The sequence below is a fragment of the Anoplopoma fimbria genome, chromosome 16 (assembly GCF_027596085.1).
Source record: "Anoplopoma fimbria isolate UVic2021 breed Golden Eagle Sablefish chromosome 16, Afim_UVic_2022, whole genome shotgun sequence".
In the NCBI taxonomy this organism is placed as follows: Eukaryota; Metazoa; Chordata; class Actinopteri; order Perciformes; family Anoplopomatidae; genus Anoplopoma; species Anoplopoma fimbria.
The window spans coordinates 13,204,682-13,217,703 of record NC_072464.1 but is presented as its reverse complement, the minus strand read 5'-3'; the positions used below and the strand labels follow the sequence as shown (position 1 = coordinate 13,217,703).

Below are 13,022 nucleotides of genomic sequence, written 5' to 3'. Positions count from 1 at the left end.
CAACAGTGGGTCCATAGTAGCATACAATTACATTGTCCTTTTTGGTGACCAGACACCATCATTTATTTTGATTTCATTGTTGTTGAATGCCAGATTGTGTCTGATTCATCAGTCATTGTGAACAACAACTGATGATTCACACAGTGAAAGGTTGCCTACTGACAGGTAACAGTAAAACATACTGTATAGGGCAGAAAGCTTTGGTCAACTAGAGACTGAAGACAATCTCCCTGGTATCATTGCTTAAACTGTGTGGAAACAATTGTAGAGTTAAAACAAAAACCTGCGTAGCAGACCCCTCCAAAGTCTTTAGGGCAACGCTTCATATTCGGGTAGTGACATGAAGATTTCATAGCAGAAACACATGCACTAAACTCTTGTTGCTACAGCTGCTCTGCTACTGAGCTAATAGACACACAAACAGACGTTTCACTCAACACTGCTGTTGTTTAAGTTTAAAAAAGAGAAATATTCTCTGAACTGCCTGCCAGCCAGTAACAGCTCCAAAGTGTGACTCATGGTCGCAGGTTTTCTAATACTTATGAACTCTGACCAGAACCCCAATCCTTGACCTTTTTAAATATATACTGAATAAGTTAGACAGATTTATCATCATCACATTATAATACCTAACTGACATCTGTAATTTGCTTTCAGTGCTCGGGCACCGCTGCAAGAGCAAAGATGCTAAGAAGCTACCAACTAGTGATGAAGAGCACATCTACGCTGCGGACACGTGTGGAGTGGCTCATGACGTCAGGCTCACGCTCATGCAACGGTTCTTCAAAGATGTAGGTGTCTCAGAAAATAGTGGCAGCTTTATACAGGAGATGAATAGGCTGAAAGCACTTAGAGCACTTTTGGAGAAAAAATGTGTGTGTGTTAAATAACAGCTCAAGCAGCTCTAATAACAGCCTTTCATTCTGTCTTTTTAGATTTCTTAACATTAAGTTTATACTGCAAGTCGGCAATGTGAGCATCTGCTGACATCCCTTAAGAGACTGTAGGATGTTAGATGGTCCTTGTTATTGAATACATTTCTGAAATGCTCGTGGTAGTTGCATTATAGGGCAGCTAACACGTAACATCACTTTAAGGACATTATTGTGTGACAAACAGCAGAACACAAATCCATATACCAGTAGGCAGCATTTCCAGAAAAAAATTCCAAAGTCATCACTTAAAAGTTTCATTGAAAATTGCTTTGACCTAGCTGCTTTCATTTGTTTCTCTTGACAACGTTGTGTATTGATTAGCTTGCAACACAAGTCCAAAGCAAAAATGATTACACAAGTTGAATTGGATATGATTTAATAAGAGGTCTAATTGGCCGTTAAAGATGCTCGCTTGAAAATACTTCATCAATAGGGTGTTCATTGTAGTATCTTAATTCAAACTTTAAAAAAAATCAAATTATTTATCAGCACCACATTATAAACAAAAAGTCCATGAGGTTTAATGTCTGAAACATAATTGCTTAGTCTAATTGATGTGATTTTTCTCTCTTGAATTCTGCAGAGCTCTTGTCTGCAGTCTGTGTCAATAGGTTGGGACGGAGGCGTCTACATTCAGACCTGTGGACACACTTTGCATATAGATTGCCACAAGTCATACATGGAGTCTCTGAGGGTAAGAGAGAACTTAACCTTGTGAAATGATTAGTCATCTATTTGACAGAAAATGTATCTTTGACAATTGATAAATTATTGAAGTCATGAGTTAAGCGAATACACCAAACTGAGAAGAGCTACTTAAATATTGGAAGTTTTTACTCATTTGTTTGTTATTATAAGAAATTGAATACCTTTTGGTTAGACAAAATTTCAGCAAAACAATAGCATCATTTTTCCTCTTGTTGGTACAAAGATAAAATTACTTAGACTAAATAATGAATTGATAAAAATCATTGGAGCCCTAGATATACTGGTTTAGTTTTTGCCAATATTTGAGGTCACATTTTCATAAATTGTGCAACCCTGCGTTTCATCTTTTACTTATAAAAATTCCAGTGCAAGTTGCCTTTTTCAAGTTCTTAGTTTAGATTGCATTGGTCACATTTAACTTTCATGTGTCTTTTTTTCAGACTGACCAGGTCCTCCAGGGTTTCTCTGTTGACAAGGGTGAATTTACGTGCCCACTGTGCCGACAGTTTGCCAACAGTGTTATTCCTTGTCGCCCCGGGCGGGGCGTGGAGGCTGGTGCCTGGCACACACCTACAAACAAGAAGATGTTTGTGCTAGTCAAGGAAGTGGAAGATCTTCAGGAGAAACTTGGCCATTTCCCAGTAAGTTTCACAATAATGCAAGAGTTTAACTAAAAGTATCCTGTATTTTAACTATACTGTCAACTCAATACTAATTAGTGGCAACATAGACTGTGATTGGAATTACTAGGAACAATCCGCCTATTCCAAATGGTTGGGTGTGTTGACCTTTTGATTCATATGGAAACATGGCTGTTCTATTAAAGAGAGACTTTCCTTTTATTGGAGAATTCACTAAGCGCCTGACATTGCTGACGTGTCAATAACTACCAGCAGCCCAATTCTGTAATTGAACCCATAATATATATGGATGGATGTCATTATTTTTTCCAGAAGAGCTAAAAACTGCTTTAGAGAGAGTTTCAAATGGACAGTTACTATGGTTGTATGCTGCTGTATTAGACATTATGCAGTGTCTTTGTGAGGCAGATAGTTGGGAATTCTTGATGCTCCAAGCTCATTGAATTAAATATCCCAAACTGCAGTCTAAACTGCCTATGGAGTGGATAAAGAACAAGATAAGGAAAGGAAAAGAAAGATAAATTGTGACTAGTCCCCTGCTATTGGATATGTTTTATAACACACTGTTTGACATTACAAGAAAGTTGTGGACATGGCTCTAATTCAGTCTCTGTTTCCTACATAATGTATTTTCTTGTACTAGTAATTACAAATGTTTTTCTTAAATTGGCTTAGCTTCTGAAAATCCATTTTGTTTTTTTCTGTTTCTTTAGATAGAAACCAACTTGAGTAAAGAGATGGAGCTGGTTATTAAAGACATCAAGAATACCACCCAGAAGAAATACATGGACTATGGCAAGAACCCTGGCTCCCCTGACAACGATTTCCTCTTCATGTACTCTGTGGCAAGGTGAGGACAGAGTTTGACTAAGTTTAGATGGGATTCGGCTCATTAAAGAATCAGAAACAGTTTAATTGTCAAATAGGTTTGCACATAGACAGAATTTGTCTTTGTGTTTCGGTGCATAACAATGCACATAAAAAAAAATCAAGAGTAGTAAGGTATCCACCTCAGCCCCAAAGGCTGATTTATCACTGTTCCTGATCATGCCTGCCACTGCTGTGTCATTCGTATATTTAAATATTTGCACAGATTCAGAATGAGAAACCCAATCATTGGTGGTCAGAAAGTACAGCAGAGGAGAGAGAACACAACCCAGAGGGGCTCCAGAGTTGAGAGAACATGTTACTTATCCTTTCTGCACCCTATCTGACAGAAAACCTCAAATCCAGTTACATAGAGAGTGATTAATTCCACGCACTTGAAGTTTATCAAAGAAAATATTGACTTGGTCATATTGGGTTCTCTCTTAGTGAGTCTTTGTGTCTACTGACCTTTGTGTCCACAGTCCTCTTTCTGCACCACCTAAAAGTTTTACACACATGCTTGCACACACAGCTGACTGTTGAGACCAGTGGGCTGAATGTCCGCCTGCTCTTTTGCTTCTCTCTTAATGCCACCTCCTCAGCTTGAATAACAATGATGGTCCAAGTGAAAAAGACACTAGTGTCCTCTCTCAGTGTCAGAGTCTTGCTATGTAAGCATTTTAATCCAAAAAGGCTTCTTGAAATTGAACTGAAATTCAATACTGCAGTTGTTGCATAGCACTTGCACTAAATATATGGATTTCTTTGCATTTCAGACTCGGTCTGTGAAGGTGTAGTCTTCTCTTGCTACTTGTGTTTTTACCGCTGCATTGGTCCTGGAAGTGTTGCAAGAACAGCAACCTTCTAAAGTAGCATTAGCAGCTTTGTTGTTGCAGGCTGCAGTAAAATGGTATTGACTCTAGCTCCATCTTCACTTATTAGGTCTGACTGAGTATGGATTTATTTCACCTCAACTGACTGAATTTTTAGGACCACTGGTCTTTTAAGTGGTCCTTCACACAGGTCCTTTTTATATTACATTGTTGTGGAGCATTTTGGGTTGAGTTAGTGGTCTGAGACGCATACTGTATGATGCAACTGCGATGTCCCGCTTTTGATTTTGGCATGTCACCCTCCCCCCACCAAAAAAGGCCAGAAACATAATCTTTAGAATCAGTAACGGTCCTTTCTCAGGTATGTGTATCTTCTCAACAAGCTAGTCGAAGGTCACAGAATTGACTGGCCTTCGGTTCACTTTGGGGTCTCCTACTTCTCACCCCTCCCATTCAAAAAAAACTCTGCCCTTCCCAGAGCACAACCATTCAGACCTTTTGCCCACCCAAAGCTGTGGTTCCCTCAGCCCTCCACCCTGAACAGAAAGATCCCCTGAGTGTGTCTGAGTGCCTGTTGGCTCTCTGAAGTTCAATGAACAGCGCAAATTGCCTGAGGAGTGGAAAATTCCTTTGTCACAGGGGCACTCTTATCAGCAAAAGCCAGATGGAGCTTCACCGTGGCTGCATTATCTATGTGAAATTGCTTTTTCTCCCAGGAAACCCGAGGATTTGCCTCCGCCTCCCTGGCCCACAGAAAGAAATGGCTAGTGGCGAGATGAAAACGGGCCCAGATCAGCCTTATTTTAATAATAACTATCTGTTTCCACCATCTATGTACTTTGTTAGAGCTTTTAGTTTATTTTTTCACTGTTTTGGTATTGGGGAATTAAGATTCAGGAGTGAAATGTGTTTGGATATGCATCGGAAATGCACATTGGGGATTATGCATGAAATGTGGTTGGAACAGCTTTTATGCTAATGGTTCAGCTTGTGTAAAATCAGTCTTGGAAAGCTGTCATTTACTTGATACGGAATTGCTGCTTCAAAACAGGCGCAGCAAATGGCTTGACTAGGAAGTGTCTTTCATCTTCCTAATCAAACTGGTAAAAGAGGCAGGCTACGTAACCAAAAGCTGAATATGATGACACTCCAGCCATTTATACCAATACCTCCACCCACTCTCTCACGCTTGCACACACTCTGCTTTCATGGCTGTTTTTTAAAGGAATACTGCACCCATGTATCCTGGACATTACAAAGAACTTTGTACTTGCTTTCCTGATTCGGAAATGCTTTATAACAACAGTATGATTTTAGATAAATAAATAATTAAACATCTTTTTAAAATATCTATTAAACTTATTGGGCTGTGTAATACACACACATATTTTGGCTGAAATATTGCTGTATAAACATTTTCCATACACCCTCTAATGCACAACTGCGTTGCAAATGTGTTAATTTAATTGAATAATTGCTTCCAACTTGTTCTGTGGTCTGAATTCCCACAAGTTGATTGATGATTCACTTTTACGGCACATTCATGTGCAGGGATAAGGTGAAGCATACTGTTTGCCACTTTATACTGCATCATCTTAGCCAATGAAAAGCCAGTGCATCTTGTCCTGGTAAAGCCAGAGATTAGTGAGTGATGGTATAACTGAACAGGACTCTACACTACTGAATAGGCCAGAGGTAGGACTTCAGTTAAGTGCAGAAATGAGACCAAGCCTGCAGCATGGTGCTACATGAAAGGGTTTTCCCTCAAAAAATGATCTATGTTTTGTCTTCAACAAAAATTCTGAGAACATGCTTTATTAGTAAATTTGGACTGAAACAACACATGAATAAAAAGACAGGATGTAGGATTACTTAATGAGCATGATGGGACCAACACAAGTGTAAACTATGATGCTGCCAATAGCCAACTATCTATCAGCAAAGCTGAAATTTAGTAGAACTAACTTGAAGTGAAAATAATAGGTGATGGCAAGTTGCAATATTAAGCTTCAAAGAAACCAGTTAATGTAACCACAGTAATCTCTAGTCATCTTTGTTCTGTCAGAAATGACCAACACATTTGAATCTTCATTCTCTTGAAGGTCTGATTTATGTGCGGGATGAACTTGGATTCTAAACTGTCCCTGGGTGGGATAGCGTTTGAACCCAACCTTTACTGATAATGAAATGTACTACATAATAGAATTTTCTTGCAAACATGTGAAAATCTTTTTGACGTAGCCTGCTAGAGAGGGTTAGTGATCGGCAAGTGATCACTTTAAGCGTTAGTATACCTTTTTAGGGTTATGCTTGACAATTATGGTCGGGTTGGTTTGTCTCTGTGTGTGTGTTTTACATGTATGCACTTGTTGAACTGTTGTCCTGACGTACCTGCTAACTAACAAAGTCATGTCTCTGTCTCCTCAGGACCAACCTGGAGTTGGAACTTGTGCACCGGGGAGGAAATCTGTGCTCTGGAGGGGCTAGTGCATCCGCCAAACGCTCATGTCTCAGTGAGTAGCTACTCCTAGACCTCTTCATCTTTGATATCTCTCAATACATTATCTCCTCTGACTCTTATAAGTTTGCTAATATGCAATGTGTTAAGCCTGATGTGTTATTTCAAGAGTAATGCCTTTTTTGGTCCCTTTAATTCATGCAGATTTTTAACTGTTCAACTTTTCTGTTTTTCATTGAGCTGCAGTGTTTGTGCTGCTTTTTTAATAAAATTGTAGTTTAATGCTGTGCTATGTCAGATGTTTAGGTTGGCAATTATAGTGACGTGTTATTGCAGGTGGCTGCATTATTTCCCATGAGCCTCTGTGTAATAACGTGTCTGATTTGAGATCAAATCCTTTCTTCCGTGTAACATCTGAACCATTAAAAGAAGAATAAACAAACAAATGGTCGATTAGAAACTGCAGGCAAGGATAGTTGCTGTCCCAAGTGAGCTGTTGGAAGCAGTCAGGTTAAATGAAGCAGGCAAATGGGTCAAGTGCTTTTTTAGTTGATTGTGTCACAGTTGACAAGGGTATGTGTCTAGGGGAAGAAGAAAACTGTGATCTTAGTGCCTCAAAGACAAAGCCTAACATCAACCACTACCAACATTTGTTGTATTGATGACTGATCATATATGTATTTTATATTTGCGGATGAAGGCTGGGTTATCTAAATAGAAAGTGTATATGAAGGCGGACTGCACCCCATTTTCTGTTTTGATTATTCTGTGAAGGTTGGGGCTGCTGCACTGAAATGCGCTGTCATTCTTGAGTGGCTGAAAAGAGATTTCACACTAGAGGTTTGCCATTTTTTGAGCTACATTAACCACGTAGCCATGCTGACGGCCAAATGTACTCAGTTGCAGTACATTAGTGTTCGTTCTTCTTAGGGAAATGGATTTGAAGGAAAACGGCAGACGTGTGCTAACTGAGAGCTCATGGGGTTCCTAAGCCTGTTTCCCAGTAGGCACTGCTTCAGTTCAACTGATGAGGATACGATGAACCACGAGGCAAACTGCCTGCAATTCCCTTGAAATGGGCTAAATCAACTTTGGAGAGTCAGACTCCATATAGCATGTCCTTGGAAAACTTAACTGCAAACATTTGAATAAGACTTGGGGACTACTAGCTGCTACTGTGTGTGTGGAGTTAAAGGGCATGTTGAACATGTTGAACTCAGTTGTGCAGACTTGCAGTACTTGCTGAGTATTGACAGCTGTATTTGTATTATTCAACCCCACTATTTTTGATGTGGTTGATATGATATAATATGAAGACCACTGTATGATCATATGCGCCGAACGGACACATGGAATCGTCAAATACCTTACACAAAAAGTGAACAGACATCCAAATGTAATTTTATCATTGTCTTCACTAAAAAGGTGTATGATGGTGTCATAAGTGCTTAAGCATTATCTAAAGGGTATGCCTTTCTCACGGAAGACAATTTGATTAATCAGTTAGAAAGCGTAGGTTTAAATAATTAAATGAAAGACTGTTGAACTCATTCTCAAAAATAAGGACTTTTAATCCGCCCTGGCACCGAAAACAGAATAACACTCTTTTTTGCTTTATTGCAACTTTGTCAAAGCAGGCTTGTTGTAACCTTTTATAAAATGTTTTCTCATGCCACAGCACAGGTCTATCTTAGAAATGCTCCTCTAAACCATTGGACAAAAAACCCACCAACACCTACTAACATCTGGCTTTTATCTTTAGTGGGAAAGGTTACAATCTGAATTCTTTCCTGAGCAGTAATAAAAACATGACACCCTGGTGGAAGCACAATACTATGGAATGCAAGTTGAAGTGGATATATATTGAATAAAGGCAACAGGGATCTCGACAATTATTAAAATGTATTAACACACAAAACATGCAATTAATATGCTCTTCTCAAAGCCGCCATACAGCAGTAATTTTACCTTGCCGATTGTCATATAACAAACTACATTCAAACTGGACAGACAGAATAAAAATGATCAAAACCATCTTGGTTAATCCTCCACTGTTCCATCAACCAACAACTCTGTTTTGGTTGAAATAAAACCTTAATTCGCAGAGTTAGATGTGAGAAGAAATATCTGTTATATGCGCTATCCTTAAAGCCACCAGACTGTTCTAACAATATATATCATTTTAACTGTTTACTCACCCTGTTTTCTGGTCCGTTTGTGACGTTGAACGTGACGCACCAGGAATAAGAACAGAAAGGCATACTCATCTATACTGGCAATGTAAATCCATCTATAGCGGCTTTTCCTGCTAAAACATGCATATGCATGCTAATAATGGGGAAAAGGGGTACATTTGACTTTTTAGTGAGGACAAATGGGATGCAACAAAGGACTGACTCTTGGCTTTCTTTATGTCGTGTCTTTGTTTTCCTGTGGAGGGCAGTGTTGCTCCAAGTATTGACTCCTCACTAAAGTCAAATTGCAGAGCTCATTATTTGAAGCACTTTGCTGCATTACAGCATCATAATTCCCTGTAAAACAAAATCAAATAGGATTAGTGTTGCTTATTGAAAAGGAGTTGGTTTGTACAGAAGGTTGATGAATTAGTTTAGTGGTGCTGGTTTCAAGCACGGTTCATATGTGATGTATATCTGTTGTTCTTATGCTCTTTTAATTTCTGGCTTTTAGAACACTTGGATTAAGTTAATATCAAGAATACTTTGATTTATTTTTTCAAAGCTAATAAAAAAGACAAGGACTTGATTTGATTACTTAACAACTAAAATGACTTCCTGCCTTTTGCCTATGTTGCAGTTTGCTGTAACGTCATAAATGTTGGTACTTGTAACAGGTTTGCTCTGGACAAAGACAATCAAGGCTGTGAAATGTCCTGCTATTAAAAGATAGTGTTTACACAAGAGTGTGTGTGTGTGTGTGTGTGTGTGTGTGTGTGTGTGTGTGTGTGTGTGTGTGTGTGTGTGTGTGTGTGTGTGTGCGTGTGCGTGTACGCGTACGCGCAGGGGGTCTCTACTCATGTTCCATTAGTTTCACAATGAACAGGTGTGACCTGACCAAAGAGTTGCTCAAGGCTATCAAGAACTACCGTGTATCCATCTGGCCTGACCTGGTTTTATGTGAGCCAAACCATTAGCCTGCAGTCGGTTCAAGTCAACTGCTTTCATCATTTGGTCAAACACTGGTTGCTGGTGGTGTGTGACAATGGACACTGAGATAAACAGACAGTAGCTTGTTTTGTTCCTGTCAGACCTTGTCAGGAACATGAAAATGATGTGTTTTTTTTCTTCTTTCTTTCAGATCAGCTGTTCCATGTGCTGGCCATGCACATGCGTCTGTACAGCATTGATTCAGCCTACAACCCCTGGACTAAGCTGACTCAGGTTATACAAAGCAGAGAGGCAGAGTGAGTGACTCTCTCTATATAAAGTACCTTCTGCTAAATCTATAAATCTGTTCATACATTTCTCCCCCCCCCCAGTCCCTAATTTCCCCTCACACTTTTCCTTCCTCACATAAACATGCAATCAAAGGGCCACTTTGTCCCTTCTCTAAACGCCACCATTTTGTCCTGCCCCCAACAGCTTTTTCCTCCACACAAAGAGGAGCTAAAAACAGAAAAGGGTCCATGCGTGGTTTCCATAGATACCAATAATTGCTGCATCTGGCAAATTACCGGGCACTTCACAGAGAGCAAAACGACTCTGTCAGATTCACTCTACTGAGAACAACTGCACCACAACAACGCCATACCAGCACGGCATCTCGGCTCCCAGCTGCCCACCTAGCTTCAGCAGAAACCCGTATTTAACAAAACACAAAGGAAATCGTTTCTATCTCGCACACTTTATTTTTCAGTCTTGAATCACTACTTTATGTCAGTACATGTTTCATGCACAGATGTGTTTGTCAGGATTGATGGTGTGGGGAAAAAAAGAAAAAGCTACTGGCAGCACTTAACAATACAAGATGAGCTTGAACAACCTTTCCTCCCTGTTAGTGTTGTAAAAAAGCTGTTACTACTAAAGACCTCAAAGCCATACAGTATGCTCAGAGGAGCCATTTGGTGTTTAAAAATACTTTGATAGGGTTTCAGGAGGGAGCACTGTCATTGACACTCTTAGGCAGTCAACCTGATCTAGCCTTGTTAAATAGGACAAAGAGAAATGTTTCTACATAGATCCAAACATTGCTCTTGCCTTATATCTGTTGGATAAACCAAAGTGGGATGTGTGAAGGTTTTACAGGGTGCAAATATAGTTTGTATGCAGTGGTCTCAGCAGGGTTGAAAGCTCTGGCCTCTGAGGCTTTCCTCCAATGCACAGTGGAATTAACTGGTGAGTGCTTTGGTAATGGAAGGTATTGTTCTTTTAGTGCAGTTCCTCTCATTCAAAGCCCCCAAGGCTTTTCAAGAGTGGAGTGGAGATTGGAACCTCACTAAATTGTCAACAGAACAAGAAGACATTTAAATGGAGATGGCACACAATGTGAATATGTAACCAGGGCTACATTAAGGAAGCTGGTCAGGGAATGCAATGAATGGGCCTTTTCATGCCATGTATTTGTTAAGCAAATTTAAAACGATCTACACACCAGAACCTTTGCTCGCATAGCTTTTTAGAAGTCCTTTTCAGAGATGCAATACATCGCCGCCTTCATCAAGCATTTCAAGTGGTGGCTTTTTAGGATTCAGACATGTTTCCTAGGGCTTTATTCACACAATAAGACATTCACAGAAAGAGACAATGCTCACACAATATTGGAGAGAGAGATGCAGTAGACCAACATGTTAATTAACCATCGTATAAACGTAATGAGGTGCATGTCTGAAAGAGTACTTGTATTTCACACTTTAGTTTTAGTTATGGAATAAATGCATGTATTTCTTGTTTTTTTCCCCCCCAATCACAATCGCTATTTGACTGATTTTTAAAAAAAGCTCTTTTGCATGTTTTGCAGTGGCTTTGACGATGATGAGAGACCTGAGGTACCGATGCTGTTTCGAGATGTCCCATCCCTCCTGATTATCTTTGTGCTAACAATGCCACAGCCTCTGCGAAAAGGTACAGCTCCTATGTCTGCATCATGATGCTACAAAAGAGTAGGGAGTGTCTCAGTGGCTGCTCCACAAGGACAGCCCCATTATCTGTAGTAATCAGTGCTGGGTGCTGGAAAAAAGCATTTCACGTCTCTTATCTATGCTCCTGTTGCCGTTATTTGGCCTGAGGATCAGAGAGACACGACCCTGGTGATGGGAGGGCTGCACCCCCTTCGTGTGCCCTTCATCTGTGGCTTGGCGCCTCATCTCCTCCATGTTAGTACTTCACTATGAAAGGCGGAGGGGCCACCCAAAGACCTGGCCCAACACACTGGGGTCTTGTTTAACGGGAGAAGTGTAGCAGCAGGCAGATCAGTTCATTGATGACTGAAATAGGTTGACCCGTGGCAAGGACGATTTGGAGAAATTGGTCAAAGTGACTTTAAAGGAAATTGTGGCTTTTGATTGAAACAGATAACATTTCAGTTAAAATCATGAATTAGAATTTCTTAAGGACTGTTTGTTTGTCAGATGGTTCTAAGGTAGGTGATGTTTCACAGCAGATAGCAAATCTTTGTTACAGGCTTCTTTTTTCTGAGGTTGAGGCAAGATCAGTCCCTGGGGGGTCCTTTGCACTTAATTGCTATGGGATGGCCTCCTTTTTAGTTCTATGGTTTAATCGTGTGTACTAACAGTTGTGGTGAGCAGGACAGTGACTCCATCAGTAGCCCTTTGCTGTAGAAGAAAACAAATGGCACTCAATGTGTAACTTTTAAACCGATCTTAATTATCTTTCAGTCAACATTTTCCACCTAAAAACGCTCCTCTAATTATCCTGCACTTATCCACTGTTCAGTTAGGCTCTCTATGCAGAACTGAGAAATACAATGGCCCTGTGAATAGCTGCCAGCCCGCTTTTTATGCTAGAAGATCTTTTAAAACTCCCGTATTGATCACATATTGAAGTAATGTTATGAGTTAATTCTCAATAAATTAATCATCCTTAATGTATCTGTATAAATTGTGCTTCTGTGTGTTTCCACTTGGCTTTGTATATACAATAAGCGTCACCCTCTCTCCCTGTGTAGAGCACTTTACCTGTGTGGTGAATATGCTGTACAACCTGCAGTTCAGCCAGGCTCTGGCTGCACTCTCAACCAAGTTCAGCCCAGAAGAAAGGCAGGCCTGGAGCACATCTGGAGCACTCAAGAAGGTAAAAGTGAAGCCCCATGAGTCTGATTCATAATGACATGCTGCTGCGAGAACTTATTTCTCTTATTTGCCAGTTCGACGCATACAGAAGGTCTTTTTTCCTTTCCTCTTCTTTCTTCTTCTTAAATGCTCTAGACACTGATAGTGATGCTATATGCTGACCATTACTTAATTTGTATTAATATTTACTCTCTTTTATTGGGTTTGTAATTATTTGTGGTTGTTGACAATTTGTTGTTTGCCTCCATAGGCCTCCGTAGTTGGTACATCTCTTAAACTTCACTAAAAAATGTTCTAATAAGAAGGTCATACTGT

General features: G+C 39.9%; 1 protein-coding gene across 1 annotated transcript in view; it reads left to right on the top strand.

Moving 5' to 3' along the window:
• ubr3 (ubiquitin protein ligase E3 component n-recognin 3) overlaps positions 1-13,022 on the top strand; it is a 37,481-nt gene that overhangs the window by 18,406 nt on the left and 6,053 nt on the right. Inside the window, 8 exon segments of the mRNA XM_054615191.1 lie at positions 658-791; positions 1,519-1,629; positions 2,084-2,284; positions 2,998-3,134; positions 6,412-6,497; positions 9,758-9,863; positions 11,417-11,520; positions 12,584-12,708. Of these exon segments, the coding sequence (XP_054471166.1) occupies positions 658-791; positions 1,519-1,629; positions 2,084-2,284; positions 2,998-3,134; positions 6,412-6,497; positions 9,758-9,863; positions 11,417-11,520; positions 12,584-12,708 (1,004 nt within the window).